Source organism: Rhinichthys klamathensis, unplaced genomic scaffold (genome assembly GCF_029890125.1).
Source record: "Rhinichthys klamathensis goyatoka isolate OS25496 unplaced genomic scaffold, OSU_Roscu_1.1 h1tg000186l_1, whole genome shotgun sequence".
In the NCBI taxonomy this organism is placed as follows: domain Eukaryota; kingdom Metazoa; phylum Chordata; class Actinopteri; order Cypriniformes; family Leuciscidae; genus Rhinichthys; species Rhinichthys klamathensis.
This window is the reverse complement of record NW_026606714.1, coordinates 2,328,581-2,345,562: the sequence shown is the minus strand read 5'-3', so window position 1 is coordinate 2,345,562 and position 16,982 is coordinate 2,328,581. Positions and strand designations below refer to the sequence as shown.

The following is a 16,982-nucleotide window of genomic DNA, read 5'->3' as shown; positions in this document are numbered from 1 at the left end:
AGTGGATGAGCGAGAGAGGAACAGGCCTGCTTTTGTTTGTGTTTTATTTTATTTTGGTAGCCAGCAGTCGTCCGTGAGGGACTGCTGGCAGGTATTGTGTTTATTTCATTTAAATAAAGTTTTATTTTGATTGTCCGCCGGTTCCCGCCTCCTTCTTCCCTGAACATTGCTACACTGAAATTTTTAATTTAAATTTTTTTGTTTGTGAACATCTATGCTCCTAATGTTGGAGCGGAACGATTAACATTTTTCACCAGGTTAGAAAATATAACAAAGGAAGAAAAAGATGATGGTTTTATTGTTGTTGGAGGAGACTGGAACTGTACTATTGATTTTACACTATATAGAAATGGGGAGGAGTCTCATGCAATGTCAGCCCCCTGTTTAGCTGGTGTTGTAAAAAAGCTGTTTATCAGATGTGTGGAGAGAACATAATCCCCTTACAAAGCAATATACATGGGTGAAAGTTTGTAATGAAAATGTTTCTGTGGCTCGTTTGGATCGTTTTTATGAGAAAAAAAAAAATATATATATATATATATATATATGAGAAATCGAGTTGTGAATGCAAATATTATTCCTAACCCTTTAAGCGCCAAAGTCGCAAAATTGCGACAAGACGTCATACTTAATAAAACAGGCTGTAGATCCTAATATGGTGTAATATCTAATTTGTATTCCCTAGATGGCAGACATGTAATACTTCTATTCAAGATCAAAATGACGTCCTGTTCCTATTCAAAGTGTTGGAGGAAACAGCAGAGCAAGAGAGCGATCGTGTCATTGATGCGGAAGCAGTTCAGTTCAGAGCGTCTGAGTAAATTGTGAGATTTGTGAGAGAAAATCGTCAAATGGCTAAAAAAAACTTGTAGCCTACCGTGAGGATGTGTTGCAAATGTTATTCGCCGATTCTGACTCTAAAGGGGAATATTTGCCTTTTGTAAATGACGATCGCGCTTCTCCCGGTACATCTTTGCCGCGCAATGGTGCCGCGCGCGCTTCTCCCGGTACAACTTTGCCGCGCGCGCTTCTCCCGGTACATCTTTGACGCGCAATGGTGCCCCGCTCGCTTCTCTCGGTACACCTTTTACGCGCAATGGTGCCGCGCGCGCTTTTCCCGATACATCTTTGCCGTGCAATTGAGCCGCCGCGCAAGGCGCGAGTGTTCACGAAGCACAAACAGATCATTTTGACCATTTGCCCAACGGGGGGTGGCAGGGGTGGACGTGGTCTTTTCCTGAATATTACTGATGAACTGATCAAAAATTAGGCTACTGTTCACAAGTGTTTTACTACTAAAGTATTAAATAATTTAGTACTTTTTCCTATTTTATTGATGGTTTCCTCTTTTCCGATCATTTGGAATGAGGATCAAAAAAAAAAAAGAGAAAAAAGCATGTAAATAAATTCCAACATCCATTCAATATCTACTATTTCCTGAATATTACTGATGAACTGATCAAAAATTAGGCTACTGTTCACATGCGTTTTACTACTAGTATAATAACAATTTAGTACTTTATCCTGTTATTGTTGGTTTCCTCTTTTCTCATCATTTGGAATGAGGATAAAAAAAATAAAATAAAAAATAAAACATGCAAATAAGTTCAAACATCAGTTCAATATCTACTATTTCCTGAATATTATGAAATTCAAGAGGGCCGCCCCTGATGACGTCATAATATGCAAATTAGATGAGTATATTTACACCCCACATAAACTTTCAGTCATCCCCAACATTTTTCTAATTTACAGTAGATCTCTATCTTTAAGCCCTTTCAAGCCACAAGCTTTTGACATTTTGATGTCAAAATCCAGCATTTTTTCAAAAAAACCTTGGCGCCTACTATTTCTGATCATTAATGCATTACTGTTGCAGTTGCTTTGGCAAAAAAACACACACAAAAGTTGTTTAATACAAAACTTTTAGAAGATAAGCAATTTTGTGAAACTTTTTAATTGTTTTGGGAGACCTGGAAAACAGAAAAGAGTTTTTTTGAAAGTATTATACAGTGGTGGGAAGTTGGTAAAGTGCATATAAGAGATTTTTGCCAAAAATATGCATTTCATTCCTCTTTTCAATAAAAAAAAACTTTTGGAGTGGCTGGAAAGAGAGATTTGTGACATTGAAAAAAAATGGCTGATAATCTAAAAAAAATCAACTAAACTCAATTTTAAATGAAAGAGTTAAAGGAGCTCTCATAAGAAGCCACTTTCTGACTGTAATGCTCCTACTACCTACTTCTTTAATCTGGAGCATAATAAGGGCCAACAAAAACAGATGTACTCGTTGAAGGATGATAAAAGACATGTCACCTCAGATCCGCTGGAGATGCGTAGGCTTGCTGTGGCTTTTTATGCAAGTTTGTTCTCTGCTGAAAGCTCAGATGAACACTGTAGGAATGAGCTGCTTAAGGATCTTCCTGTTCTAACTGAAGAACATAAGGCTTCTTTAGAGACTGAGCTTACTTTCGATTAAGTTACCTCGGCCGTAATGGGTCTCGATGGACTTCCTGGTGAATTCTATAAGTTCTTTTGGGCCACTATTGGTGAGGACTATTTTAAAATTCTTCAAAAATGCTTTCTTGATGGAATTCTTCCAACAAGTTGTCAACGTGCTGTTTTATCATTGCTCCCAAAAAAGGGTGATTTGACACTTTTAAAGAACTGGAGGCCAGTAGCGATTTTATGCACTGAATATAAGATACTTTCTAAATGTTTGGCCAATAGACTGAACTTTGTGTTACAAGAAATTGTGCATAAGGATCAATCTTATTGTAAAGAATAGAAAGAATGTCTTTTATTTTACTCATTGTAATGATGTTAATTTGGGTTTGTTATCTTTAGATAACAATGTTTTTCTTTTTGACACTTTGAAGGCTTTTGGTTTTGGGGATACTTTTATTTCAAAAATTAAACTCTTATATACTGAGGCAAAATTTATGATTAAAATGGCTGGTGGATTGAGTATCCCTATAAGTGTAAAAAGAGGTATCAGACAGGGCTGTCCTCTCTCAGGTCAACTGTACAGTATTGTAATTGAACCTTTTTTGTGTAAGTTGAGGAAAGAGCTAATGGGTCTGAAGGTGTCAGGGTAATAAGCACAGGAAGCAAGATGCAAGTGAAACAGTTTATTATAAATGAAGTAGATGGTGGTAAGTCCAGAGATGACAGGTTAGTGGCGCAGGGACCCCGATGGTCAGATGAAACTGGTGAAGACCGTGCAGCGGTGCGGTGAGAGAATCCAGTGACGAGAAATAATCCAAACGAAATCCACAGGAACATGAACAGGAACAAGGAAGGTACAAGACTCGAGACGTAGACTGGAACACAACACTGGGAAACCACAAACAAAGATCTGACAAAGTAGATGAGAAAGTGATGAGTATATATACACATGATGAGATGAGCTGCAGCTGTTGACGGGAGTGATGAGTGATCGCTGATGATGTTAATGAGTCAGTACCCAATCAGTACACACACACACACACAACAACAGAAACACGAGACAAAAAGGAGACATAGGATTTATGAACCGTGACAGTACCCCCCTCCCTAGGAACGCCTCCTGGCATTCCCAGACTCCCTTACCTGCCGATTGTAATCATCGATAAGGGAGTGATCCAAGATGTCTCTAGCTGGTACCCAACTTCTCTCCTCCGGACCGTAACCTTCCCAGTCCACCAAGTACTGAAATCCGCGTCCCCTCCGTCTCGAGTCCAGAACACGATTGACCGAATAAGTAGGTTCCCCGTCTACGAGTCGCGGCGGGGGGGGAACCGGGACTGGCGGATTAATGCGAGCAAAGAAAACAGGCTTAATTTTGGATACATGAAAGACGGGGTGAATCACTGGAGGAAGATTGAGGCGGACTGTCACCGGACTAATGATTTTAGTGACAGAGAACGGGCCAATGAATTTAGGCGCAAGCTTATTTGAAACGGAGCGGAGAGGAATGTCCTTGGTAGAAAGCCACACTTTGGAACCAACAAAATTATACGGGAGGCCTACGCTGGTGCCGATCGGCTTGGGCCTTGGTGCGCGCCCCCACTTGGAGTAGAGTCTCACGGGCTCTAGTCCAAGTGCGGCGACACCTCTGGACGAAGGCGTGTGCAGAGGGGACCGCACCTTCGGACTCCAGACTAGGAAAAATAGGTGGCTGGTATCCTACACTACACTCAAACGGTGATAGGCCCGTGGATGACACTGGCAATGTATTGTGGGCGTACTCCACCATAGACAGTTGCTGACTCCAGAAGGAAGGATTCTTGGACACTAAACATCGCAACGTTCTCTCCAAATCCTGGTTGGCTCGCTCAGTTTGACCATTGCTCTGGGGATGGAACCCAGAGGACAGACTGACAGTCGCACCCAGGAATTTACAAAACTCTCGCCAAAATTTGGACACAAATTGGGGTCCCTCTGTCAGAAACCACGTCTGTCGGGAGGCCATGTAGCCGAAAGACGTGGTTAACGACAATCAACGATGTCTCCTTGGCTGAGGGAAATTTGGGCAAGGGAATGAAATGGGCCGCCTTCGAGAATCGGTCCACCACGGTCAAAACTACCGTGTGACCCTGGGAGGGTGGGAGGGCGGTGATGAAATCTAGAGCGATATGGGACCAGGGTCTTGAAGGCACCGGCAGCGGTTGAAGTAACCCATCTGGGGGCCGATTGGAAGTCTTACCCGTGGCGCAAACTGAGCAAGCCAAAACAAAACTGTGAACATCGCGAGCCATGAGAGGCCACCAGAATCGTTGCTTGACTAAAAACTTAGTGCGATTGACCCCAGGATGGCAAGCCACATTGGAACAATGACCCCACTGAATGACGCTGGACCGTAAACCCTCAGGCACAAATAAACGATTCGGTGGACAACGGATCGGAGGCGTTACCCCTTCTAAGGCCTTCTTGACCTTCGACTCGATCTCCCATATGAGTGTAGAGATTAATAGGTTCTCTGGTAAAATGCACTCGGGAGTAGACGGGCGTTCGGAACGGTCAAAAATACGCGATAAAGAATCGGGTTTGATGTTCTTGGAGCCTGGGCGGTACGAGAGATTAAAATCAAAACGACCGAAAAAAAGAGCCCACCGAGCCTGTCTGGAGTTTAGTCTTTTAGCAGTCCGAATGTATTCTAAGTTCTTGTGGTCGGTCCAGACGATAAAAGGTACCCCCGACCCTTCTAACCAGTGGCGCCACTCCTCCAATGCTAACTTGACTGCCAACAACTCTCTGTTGCCAATGTCATAATTGTGTTCGGCAAGGGATAAACGATGAGACAAAAACGCGCAAGGGTGCATCTTATCGTCTGAAGGAGAACGCTGGGATAGCACTGCACCTACCCCCACCTCTGACGCGTTGACCTCCACCATGAACTGACGTGATGGATCAGGGGTTATCAGGATGGGGGCTGAAACGAAGCAACCCTTCAGTTTAGCAAACGCCGCCTCGGCTGCGTCTGACCACCTGAATGTCGTTCTGGTGGAGGTCAAGGCGGTCAGAGGTGCGGCTAGTTGGCTGAAATTGCGAATGAAACGCCGGTAGAAATTGGCGAACCCCAGGAACCTCAGTAGGGCCTTACGGGAATCTGGACTTGGCCAATCCACCACAGCCTTAACCTTTTCAGGATCCATGCGCATTCCCTCAACCGAGATGATGTAACCTAGAAAAGTAACAGACTGTGCATGAAAAGCGCATTTCTCCGCCTTGACAAAATGCTCATTCTCTAGCAACCTCTTAAGCACTTGTCGGACGTGCTGCACGTGTTCTTGGAGAGACGATGAAAAAAATCAATATGTCATCCAGGTAGACATATATGAACTAGGGTTGGGCATCTAAGGTATAATGCCGATCCGATATGCATCTCGATACAAAGTATCCGATCCGATATATTAACGATACATGTGTAGCATTTTGCGATGCAATACGATACGATTTACAGTCTTATCACGATACGATGCGATACTTCAGCACTAGCTAATTAGATCAAGTTTATGTGGTGATGTGAAAGAGGATGCGGTGCCATTGAATGAGTTTGATTATTTATTAACCAAGTAAAACCAAGACTTTTTTACAAACTGGCTTTTCTCTCAGAGCCTGAGTGTCGGTTTACAGTAGAGGGCCATTTTAGAACACATGGCACATATTATTTAAGTATTTCCAAGATAAACAGAAGGTATAAGTGCAATGCATACTAAAAAAAAATATTTGCACTCTTTCAACAGAAAGAAGGCTTACCATTGCACAACAAGAATTGTGATTTCAGTTTTCAACTATGAAAATAAGTTTTACAAAGATGTTTTGCCACTGAATATTCAAAAGTTAACGTTGTGAACTAGCAGTGTTATGCTGCTTTTACTTTGAAACATCACTGTCACTGTAAACAACAGGCTAATAAAATAAAATTAAATAAAAATTAAATAAAATTCTAAATAAAAAAAAATGCTTTTTAGAATAGTGCACATCGGTCAGTCACCTTCAGTTAAAGGTTTTTCTTCAGAAATATCAACTGATCAACATGATCAGGGTGAAGCAAGCTACGCTGAGCTGTAACTATATCTCCAGCTGTGCTGAAAACTCTTTCAGCTGGTACGCTTGTTGCTGGGATGGACAGATATCTCTTTGCTAAAGCTGATAGTAGTGGAAGATCTACTTGCAGTTTCCACCACTGCAACACATCCCCATCCAAACCTAAAGTGTCCCTTTCTCTATATTTTAAGATTTCATCCTTAGCTTTCTCCCTGATGGTCTTTGCTGGTGGTCTTGCACTCAGGAAATCTCCAAACATCTGGTCCATGGCAGTCTTTTTCTTTGGAGGGGCATCATCTACAGAAGAGGGCAGAGGAGGCTCATCAGTTGTGCTAAAAATATTACTTTAATTTACAATCTGAAAATTAGTTCACTATATTGAATCTTCACTACATATTTCTGTACATTTTTGGCATTGTCTCCATTTAAACCAACCTGTCTTGTCCTCGTTGGAAGGGCTTTTGTCGCCTTCTGTTTCAGCTGTCTGGTCCTCTTCCAATGTGCCTGTTGCCTGGTCTTCATTCGGCATTGCTGTGTCACTGACCTCTTCCTTAAAAATGCATAAACATGTAAAATAATGCATATATTATTCATATTATTCAAATCATATATTATTAGTTCTAAACTGCAATAACAATCTTACTTTAAATGTTCTTACCTCTCCATTCATCTGTACCACCTCTGTTGTTATCTTCATGAATACCATATCCTTGGCATCACTGTCATCCAGAAAAGCCAGGTCTTTAAAACGGGGGTCAAGTGCTGAGGCACAGTGGAGAGTGCCTTCAAGATATGTATAACGGCCATCAAAGTCCTGCCTGAATCTGTCTTTCATATGGGAAATAACCTCTAGATCACTCTCATCTGGTTGGAATTGTCTCTGCAATTTGGCTTGGACTGGAGAGATAATGGAGATGGTGGGATTTTTTTCCTCACTGAGGAGTGTGGTTGCCACTTTCAGTGGTGACATTAATTTGATGATCTCTGGGATCAGTGTCATGTCATCTTCTGTCAAACTGGCCATAGCCTCACGCCTCTTTATCTTCCTGGATAGCAGGGTGTTCAGCACAGCAGGCTGCTGCTCCCAGAAACGCTCCAACATGTCGAGGGTACTGTTCCATCTGGTGGAAACGTCATGGATGAGCTTGTGGTTGGGCAGGTGTAACTGGGTCTGTATTTCACGCAGAACTTCAGTTGCCTTGGGGCTTTTGTGGAAAAAGGTGACAAGCTTCCTAACTTTCACCACCAGCACAGAGACACTGTCCACCTTAAAGGCTTTTTGAGATGCCAAGTTCAATGTGTGGGCGATGCATCTCACGTGTGGGTCCATTTTGGCACCAGCACCAGCCAGGATCATGTTTCTGGCGTTATCTGTGACTAACGCGGGGCTCTTCTCTTCGATCTTCCACTCGCGGCAAACATCCTGAAGTAAAACGGCTAGATTATTCCCTGTGTGAGCCTCGTTGAACACTCTGGTCTGCAAAACGTGGTTTTTGAGAATCCACCCGTCATCTATGTAGTGTGCTGTGACCGTTACATATGATGCTGTAGCGCAAGATGTCCAACCGTCCACTGTTAAAGCAACTCTTTGGGCTTTGTGCAGAGACTCCTCTATCTCTCTTCTGACTTTGTCGTACAGAGCAGGAATCTGTTTATCGGAGAATAGCTTTCGGTTTGGTATCTTATAACGAGGCTCCAAAACATGGAGGAGGTGTTTAAAACCTTCGTTCTCCGTGACACTATAGGGCTGAATATCTTTGCAGATGAACAATGCAATAGCATCTGTTATTGCCGTGGAGCGCGCGGAATTGTTAGCAAGCGGTGCATGGAAAAAACCTTCAATACTTTTCTCACCACTTTTGGAGCTGGTAGCTACAGGTGAATCAGAGCAGGATGCAGGGGCACTGGCAGATGCTTCCTCCACAACAACACCGTGGCGCCGCTTCAAGTGAGATATCAGATTAGTCGTACTGCCCGTGTATTTTACAGATGCGCGGCACAATTTACAAATTGCATTTGTCTTGTCAAGTCGTCCGTCTTTCTTGTAAAATCCATAGTGTTTCCAAACTTTAGATTTAAAACTCAGTGGAGGATAAATTATCTCGGCATCCGACATGTTTGTTTTGCTTACTCCTCGCGCTTCCCGACAACTACCTTTGGGCGCATCACTGGCTTCATCCGCGCAGCTGATACATTGAGTTATAGTGTACACACCCGCAAAGTCCGTTGCTTAGGCCTACTTTATGTAGGTCGATTAAATTATGTGCCAAAAACAAGTTCACAACACTTAAATAAATAAAGAAATACATTCTGTATTAAAAGGATAAGCTGTATCTCGGAAAAACCGATGCATCTCGCAAAAACCGATGCATCTCGATTTGCTTCCAAAATTTAATTCATCCTCTGCTGCTCTACCGATGCACTCGCATCGTGCACGCGCATGACCGCGTATCGATACATATCGGTTAATCTTCCCATCCCTAATATGAACTGATCGACCATGTCTCGCAATACGTCATTGACAAGTGCCTGGAAGACCGCTGGGGAGTTGGAAAGGCCGAACGACATAACCAAATAGGAGAGCGGGAAACATGGGTCTAGACCGTCATCTGTCCCTTATGGAAATTAATAAACTGGACCTTTCTGGACTAAGCTCTTTTTATAGATCGATTTTAAGATCATGGACACTTTTTAAGTTTTCACGTAGTAGAAATGGGACACAGACATTATGGCTGAAAGAAGAACTGCTACTTTTAATCTTGAATTAGATTTGGACATTTCTAAATCAGACACCCTCAAAAAATCCATGTGGAAAATTGTAAATATTGGACATTTAATGGAAACAAAAGAATGGATAACTGCTGAAAGTATGGCTTTAAAATTGGGACTAAGATCAATCAGATTGGCACAGAAAGTGTTGAATCAGATTGCCACAGGACTATAGACTGGCACTAGAAACTTTTGAAGAGGAGGTGGACAAATGTGTGTTTCCAGAGATGAGTGTCTCTGCTGAGACTGGGACATGGCAAGAAAAGCAGGGTTGCTTGCTATCTTTTAAGACACCACAGCTGTTTTTGTTTCGAGATGCTGGAAAAAAAGACTTGTATACTCTGTGTGTTAAAATATGGCACCTTAAAACACTAAAGAGTGTCAAAGAGTCAAAGTAGCAGGAGATGTTTGGGCTGGGCGCTTCCCCTAAAGGTGGCGGTCTGTGTACAAACCACCTCTTGAGAAGAGATCTGGAGATCTTCAGTGGAGAATTGTACATGGGATTATAGATACGAACAGATACAGAGCACACTTTGACCCACAGGCAGGGAGAGGTTGTCCTTTATGTGGAGATCAGTTTTTAGATTTTAGAATGTGAAAGGCTTCAACCACTTTTTTATAGATTGGAAGAGTGGTGTAATACTCTGGGAAGTTTTTACCCTGATTTTTCATTTATGGACCAAAATATAGTAGTAATGGAAGGGAAGTTCATGTTTTAATTATTTTTTTATTTGGGCAGGCAAAACTGGCCAAATGGTTGTCACGGAAAAAGCTTTTGAGTGGTGATGGATCAACTGATGTGGTGTGTGTTTAAATATAAATGGGGAATAAATCGATGCATTTGTGATGTTGATAATAGGGCTGGGTATCGTAACAAAATTTTCGATACCGATACGATACCTTGACTTCGATACCGGTTCCTGAACGATACTTTTTTCGATACCAATTTTAGGAAATCTGTTTTAACAATATTACATTACCTAATTCTTTTTTCTTTTTTTTCAGTTTGTTGACTTTTTTACACTCATATTTTGAGTCCGTAAAAAAGCACCAATGCTAAATGTTTCCTAAATGTTTAATGTTTTAAAAATCATTTAACAACATGTATTCTTTACTTCAATGAGCTCATTGTTTCTGTCTTAACTTAATGCATTGTTTAACAATGAAACTGTGTACAATGCATTTCAATTCATTTTCATTCAGTCACCTCTGATAACAGATCACTCTAAATTGAAATTTAGATACATGAATTTTCTGTAAAGCTGCTTTGAAACGATATGTTTTGTGAAAAATGCTATACAAATAAATGTGAATTGAATTAAAGGGGCATTATGCAGAAATCCCGTTTTTGTCAAACAGCGACCCCTAGAGTTACTGTGGAGTACTTGAATTTAATGTTACTGTCGTAAATACCACTCACTCAGAGCTTGACATGCCCTGTTACATAGTATACAATAGTACATTGTGTTTAATTTGTCGTTTAATGAGATATAATATATGTTGTTAGTGGTGAGAATTTTCACGTGATTAAATACATAGATCCGACAATTTTAATGGTCCAGAGGCAGAACTTTTGCCAAGTGTGTCAGAGGTTCTGGGTTCTAATCAGTAGTAGTATAGTTTATTTTCCTCATCAAAACCGATTGTTTATTAGTGGTTGTATTTCAAGCAGGGACATGTTTTTTGTGCATTAGATTTTGCGATTTCACCATTACAAAATATAGAGAGTCTCTCAGTCCCCGCAACGGATTCAGGCGCGCGTCACAACAGAACACTGTAACTTATCTGCACCACTGATCGCAGAGGCAACGAGCACTTTGGTCACTTGATTTCAAAACTAACACATTTCAGATCGCCTCTTATTTAATAAACGAATGAAATGAATGCTCTACTAGAGTTACCTGGAGATGTTTTATTTGTTTGTAATGGTAACGTTACATCCGTGCCGCGAGAAGTTTCAATGGGGACATAACACACCAGCAAATTATGCCTATGCTCGTGTCCGACTCCTCGCTCGGTCAGTCTGCCGTTTCCTCTTTCTCTGTTCCTCCGACAATGCTTTCCTAGCTTTCTGCATCTTATATGCCGGCTCAGCCATGACGATAGTGTGACAAACTCCATCCATCTATAACTTGTTCCTGTGTGTATGTGTGCAGTTGCCGTAAAGGAATATGTTACATCGCGAGAGCTGATATCACGCGATACTTCCTGACGCGGCCCGCCGCACCGAAGTTGCAAGTGAGATTTTTTCGCTCACAGGCACCAGGGGGGGTCGAGACGCCCACCATTCAACCCGAAAGAAGTTATATTACCATTTCAATAACTCTGAAGCTGTTCAGTTAAGCTAAAAAAGCTGCATAGTGTCCCTTTAAATATAGGCTACTGGGGTGCAGGATATATGCCTCACACTCAGCACACATAAAGTTTGCCGCAAAGCACTGGCGAAAGTAGCCTAATGATTATGGATGTGTCGGGATAAAATAGCAAGGAGATATTTAATTTTTTTATTAATAAACAAGTGTTTACTGAGTGTGTTGGCTGCAAAGATGAATATGGCGATGTTGACTCGTCATTCCTGCAGTAGTGAACACGCACGCGCGCCTATATGGATTACATAAACTATGTATTTATAATTGCTTCGTTTAAAAGTAGACATATTTTAACCGTCTATAGGCCTATTTTTCATGTCTGTGAGTCAATTATCCTATATGCTGAGTTTCTGTTCTGTTCTGTTCAGATGGATAAACTTTCTACTTTCAAGTGTATTCTGTGCGCTTTTCAGTGCCTTATCAGAGTTATCGTGTTGCCGGTCTTGGCAGCATTTATCTTGTCGAAAATATTGCATCGCGTGCTTCTGGCATCGAGTGTGGTACATAGGTAGGTACTCTTTTGATCTTTTCCACATATTTTCTAGTTGGGACGCTCACACACACACACTACAGCCTCACGTGCGACGAGCCACGTCTCTCTGGGCAAACGCGTAAACTAACGCTAGTGTTTTTCCGCCACAGCCAATCATGCTGCATCCTTTTTGTTTCACTGACGTTGACTAGATTAACTCCTTAGGTATCAAAATTTGGTACCGAAAAACAAGACATGTTTCGATACTCGGTAGTATCGAGGCAATTAGGTCGGTACCTAAAAAGTATCGAACTTGATACCCAGCCCTAGTTGATAATGATGGCTGCCTGGAAATGTATATTTAAGTGTATTTGTGTTTGAAAAGGATTATTATTTTAGTTTTAGTTTTTTTTTCTCTTCTCCTGGAAAATTGTTAATGTGAAAAGTTAATATTTTTTTATTTTTTTGTAAATAAATAGTAGTCAGATAGTAGTCTCTCTCTCTCTCTCTCTCTCTCTCTCTCTGTGTGTGTGTGTGCGCATGTGCGGAATCGGAGTGAGTGTGAGGAGCGTTGAGCGCGGAGTGTTTGAGCGTGTGAGGTACGAGTGATTCTTATTTTTCCTTCTTTTCTATCTTTTGTGTGTGTGTGTGTGTGTGTGTGTGTGTGTGTATGTGTTTTGTTTTGCTTGGTGGGTGACTTTGTTGACCTCGTGAGTGTTGGTGAAGTGGTTAATTCGCTGGGCTCTCTGCTCCCAGTGTTTGTACTGGGAGCATGGCGACTTCAGGTTTGCAGAATCTCGGGTTTCTAACGAGACAAAAATTTCTAAAATTGATTCAGTTTTTGGTGTTGAAGAATGTGGTTTAGCTATAGGTACGTTAATTGGTTGCGAGAATATCTTGTCAGCATCGCGGATGAATGGTGCTGTTGTTGTTTTTGTTAAGACAATTGAATTGGCGGATCAACTGGTGGAGACTGGTGTTGATATTTGTGGCATTTTTGCGCAGGTGCTTCCTCTTTCTACACCCTCGAAAAGGGTAACGTTATCTAACGTGCCACCCTTTATCAAAAATGAGGTTTTATCAAGATGTCCGTTTATCAAGATGTCCGTTTTCTCAACAACCAAAACATTTCATTGTGTTCGTTGTGGAGAAAATCACATAATTGAAATCTTCGTTATGAAAATTAAGAGTTAAGTCCAATTCTTCAACATTATCTTTTAGAATCATATAGACATACCGTCTAAACGACACCACATGTTTTAGTAGGGAAGACTTTCCCCCAATTGGGATCATCTTTATTGTTAACACCATTTTACTATATCTGGGAAAATGGTGTCAACAATAAAGATGATCCCAATTGTGGTGTCGTTTAGACGGTATGTCTATATCATAGGTTCTCAAAGTGCGGCCCGCGGGCCAATGGCGGCCCGCCGAAACATTTCTGGCGGCCCGCGATAACATCTGTAAAACTGTTAAAACTATTGCTTTGAAAAAATGAATATCTCCGTTTAGTGGTGTTTAGCGGCATCCATAGGCATAAGCGGTAATTACATGGTCCGACCGACCGATCGCACTTGACCTCACTCCTAAGGCCACCAGGAACAGTGGTTGTCTACACAGGAATAGGAATCGTGGCCAACCGAAACCAGCACCACAAATCCCATTGCAATTTAAAACGGTATGTTGACCAAGTAATCAATATTCAATGTGACTTAATAATAATCTTAACAATGTCAAGCTTATTAATAGCCGCGTTTCCATTACCTTTCAAAATGTTCACGGGCGCGAACACTTGCATTTTCCTATCAACAGTGGAAACAACTTAAACTAGTCTATCATTTCTGGTCATACAGAAAATAATAATGCATTATTCGCAACTACTTTTATTTGTGTAAACTCATAACAAGAAAACGTGCTTTTGTAAAATAAAATAAAACAATCAGTAGCCTAGGCTACTACGCGCTTTCATGATCTCCGTGAACTGGAGCGCGAGAACTGAAACAAAATATAGCCTATGTAGGCTAAAGCTTAAAATGTGCACTTTTAAACAAACAAACTCGAATCGAAAGCAAATACCTGATTATGTAGGCTAATCCGTATGAAAGGTGGATTTCTCTCTAAAAGCGCATCTGCTTAACAGCGGAGATGGAGATATGTTTTTAGCCGACACTTAGAAAACAATAGTTTATTAATAAACAATTAAAATGCCTCGCTGTTTTTTCAGACGCATTTATTATCATTAGCCTATAACTCACCTATAAATCAGGCTAGATCAGACACGTACAGGCTATATGGCTCTTCTCATTCATCACTGCGGGAAAAATATAAATTCTAATTTGGCCTTAGAAAACCAGTAAAATCGACATGTTTTCCATATTAATTTGTGAATATTTAAAATGTTTAATAAAGGGGCAAAAAGTCATTTAAACTTTTGCGCAGCAGTTGGTGAAGCCAGTTCAAATTAAAATTTTGTTCAACTTTGCGTTTTAAAAAGACAACAACCGTTCATTTTTCGTTTTTCAGTTACGGGTTAAAAAAGATAGATAATAATATTCAAATCTGCAATAATGGAAACGCGACTGACAAGCAATGATAGAAATGAATGATGATGATGACTTGTTTGGTAAGCTTCTATTTTAAAAGTTTCTTTCTCTCCCCCCCAAAATTTTCACAAGTTTTGCCAGGTTTAGCCTCAGTTATGAATTAAAATGTGTTTATTGCAACTAATGTAAACTGTAGAGATGCAACCTGGTCATTAAAATAATTTCAAATGGGATTTTCTTTTCAGTTTTTTTTTCTTCGTGTTCTCCCCCGCCACTTTGGCGGCCCTCAGTTCAATGTTGGGTTCCTAAATTGGCCCTCACCTATCAAAACTTTGAGAACCCCTGGTCTATATGATTCTAAAAGATAATGTTGAAGAATTGGACTTAACTCTTAATTTTCATAACGAAGATTTTAATTATGTGATTTTCTCCACAACGAACACAATGAAATGTTTTGGTTGTGGAGAAAACGGACATCTTGTACGTGATTGCCCTAGGAAAGTGGATAAAACAAATAATAAAAGTGCTGAGACAATTGATGGTACAACCATTACAAGTACAATTGCTAGAGAATTGCAGAACGTAACTATAGATGCGGAAAGGCCGTGAATAGATTGTGTACCCGCTGCATTAATAGATGCGGGAAAAATACAAATGAGAAGACAACAGTTAAACCAGTTGAAAGTGCAAAATTAGCGGTCTTTGAAGACAAAGAGAATGAAAATCTCGTGAGTGGTCAGACAACAACAGCTCGAACGATTGAGCCAGAAGATGATGACAACAGTGCGGTTGAATTTGGCGAACAGAACACGATGAATGTGGATAATATTGAGGGTTCTGTGTGTGAATTGGAGGATTATTCTTTTAAAACACCGCAAAAAAGAAAATTAAAGAAATGCTATGTTGATAAACCGATTAAAGGACTTGATGTTCGGGAGGTGAGCCATACAGATACAGAAAGTGACAGTGAGGTCTCTGAATGTAGTATTTCAGATAGCTTACCTCTGAGTAGATTTTCTAGTCAAGTATATAGTGTAGACGACATCAAACAGTTTTTAAAAGTGACACAAAATGCAAGGAAAGTTAAAATTGAAGAGTTTTTTCCAGATATATTGCAATTTATTGAGAAGGCAAAAACCTTCAGGAGTGAGAGCTGTTTCACCGACCAAGAAGGTTATCGGTTAAAAAAAATACTTGCCAGACTAAATGCTCAATCAGAATTCAGTGAAAATAGTCAAAATGGTTAAGGGTTGTTGTTCTTCGTGTTTATTTTCTTGGTTAAGGTGGCAGGTGCTTCTTTTCCTATTTATGGGAGTAGTAAATTTTGCCTCCTTAAATATTAATGGAGCAAGAGAAAGTTGGAAAAGAGCACAGTTTTTTTAGTTAATGACACAAAAGAAGTTTGATGTTTTATTCACGCAAGAAACACATAGTGATTTATCTAATGTTTCAGATTGGGCGATGGAGTTTGATGAGCTCTCAGTTTTAAGTCATTCTACCTCGGTGAGCGGTGGGGTTGCAATTTTGTTTTCGAAAAGTTTTATACCTGCATCTTATAAAGTCGATGAAATAATTAAAGGTAGACTTTTAAAAGTCAAAGTCAAAGTCAAAGTACCGAGCCCCCTCAGGGGCCAGACCCAGAGGTTCCACAGCTCTGGCCGGGGGTGAAATAATGTGCCCCCTGCCTGAGACAGCAGATCCCTCCTCAGAGGGACCTGCCACGGGAGGCCGTCTAGCAGTGCTACAATGTCCGAGAACCATATCCGGGTCGGCCAGCGGGGTGCTACTAAAAGTAGGCTGATCCCTTCCCGGCGGACCCGCTCCAAGACTCCCGGGAGCAGAGCGATCGGGGGAAATGCGTACAGACGCAGCCTCGGCCACGTCTGTGTCATAGCGTCCAGCCCCAAGGAGCTGGATACCTGAGAGAGAACCACATTGGACAGTGGGACGTCTCTCGAGACGCGAAAAGATCCACTTCCACTGGGCCGAATCTCACGCACATGGCCTCCACCACTTTGGGGTGGAGTCGCCACTCCCCGGGCCTCAGCCCCTGCCTCGACAGGATGTCTGCTCCCTGATTTTGATCCCCAGGGACATACAGCGCTCTGAGAGACGACAGTTTCCCCTGGGACCACAGAAGGATCTGGTGTGCCAGTCTGCATAAAGGGCGCGACCTTAGACCCCCCTGGTGATTCAGATACGCGACTACGGACATGTTGTCCGATCGTATCAGGACATGGTGGCCGCGGAGGTCCGGGAAAAAACTCCTCAGAGCTTTGTAGACCGCTAGCATTTCCA

The 16,982-nt window shown here is 41.4% G+C and overlaps 2 protein-coding genes across 2 annotated transcripts in view; both read right to left on the bottom strand.

The window, feature by feature from the left end:
- Positions 1-200: 200 nt before the first annotated feature.
- Positions 201-16,982, bottom strand: part of tdo2a (tryptophan 2,3-dioxygenase a) — a 263,007-nt gene continuing 246,225 nt past the window's right edge. Inside the window, exon 13 of the transcript XR_008808053.1 lies at positions 201-220. The gene's annotated coding sequence lies outside the window, so the exon portion shown is untranslated. The remainder of the gene's footprint in view (positions 221-16,982) is intronic.
- LOC130095172 (zinc finger BED domain-containing protein 4-like) lies at positions 6,419-7,779 on the bottom strand. Its single transcript, XM_056261867.1, has 3 exons — positions 7,190-7,779; positions 6,967-7,081; positions 6,419-6,828 (listed from the first exon to the last, which is right to left on the bottom strand). The coding sequence occupies exons 1-3, from the start codon at positions 7,631-7,633 to the stop codon at positions 6,485-6,487; spliced, it is 903 nt and encodes a 300-aa protein (XP_056117842.1). The 5' UTR covers positions 7,634-7,779; the 3' UTR covers positions 6,419-6,484.

Excerpts from the sequence above, each read along its gene's own strand:
- LOC130095172 (XM_056261867.1), bottom strand. The coding sequence starts at position 7,633 with ATGTTGGAGCGTTTCTGGGAGCAGCAGCCTGCTGTGCTGAACACCCTG. Across the intron at positions 7,082-7,189 it reads TGGTACAGATGAATGGAGAG|GAAGAGGTCAGTGACACAGC; the intron begins GTAAGAACATTT and ends TGCATTTTTAAG. Across the intron at positions 6,829-6,966 it reads TTCCAACGAGGACAAGACAG|ATGATGCCCCTCCAAAGAAA; the intron begins GTTGGTTTAAAT and ends CCTCTTCTGTAG.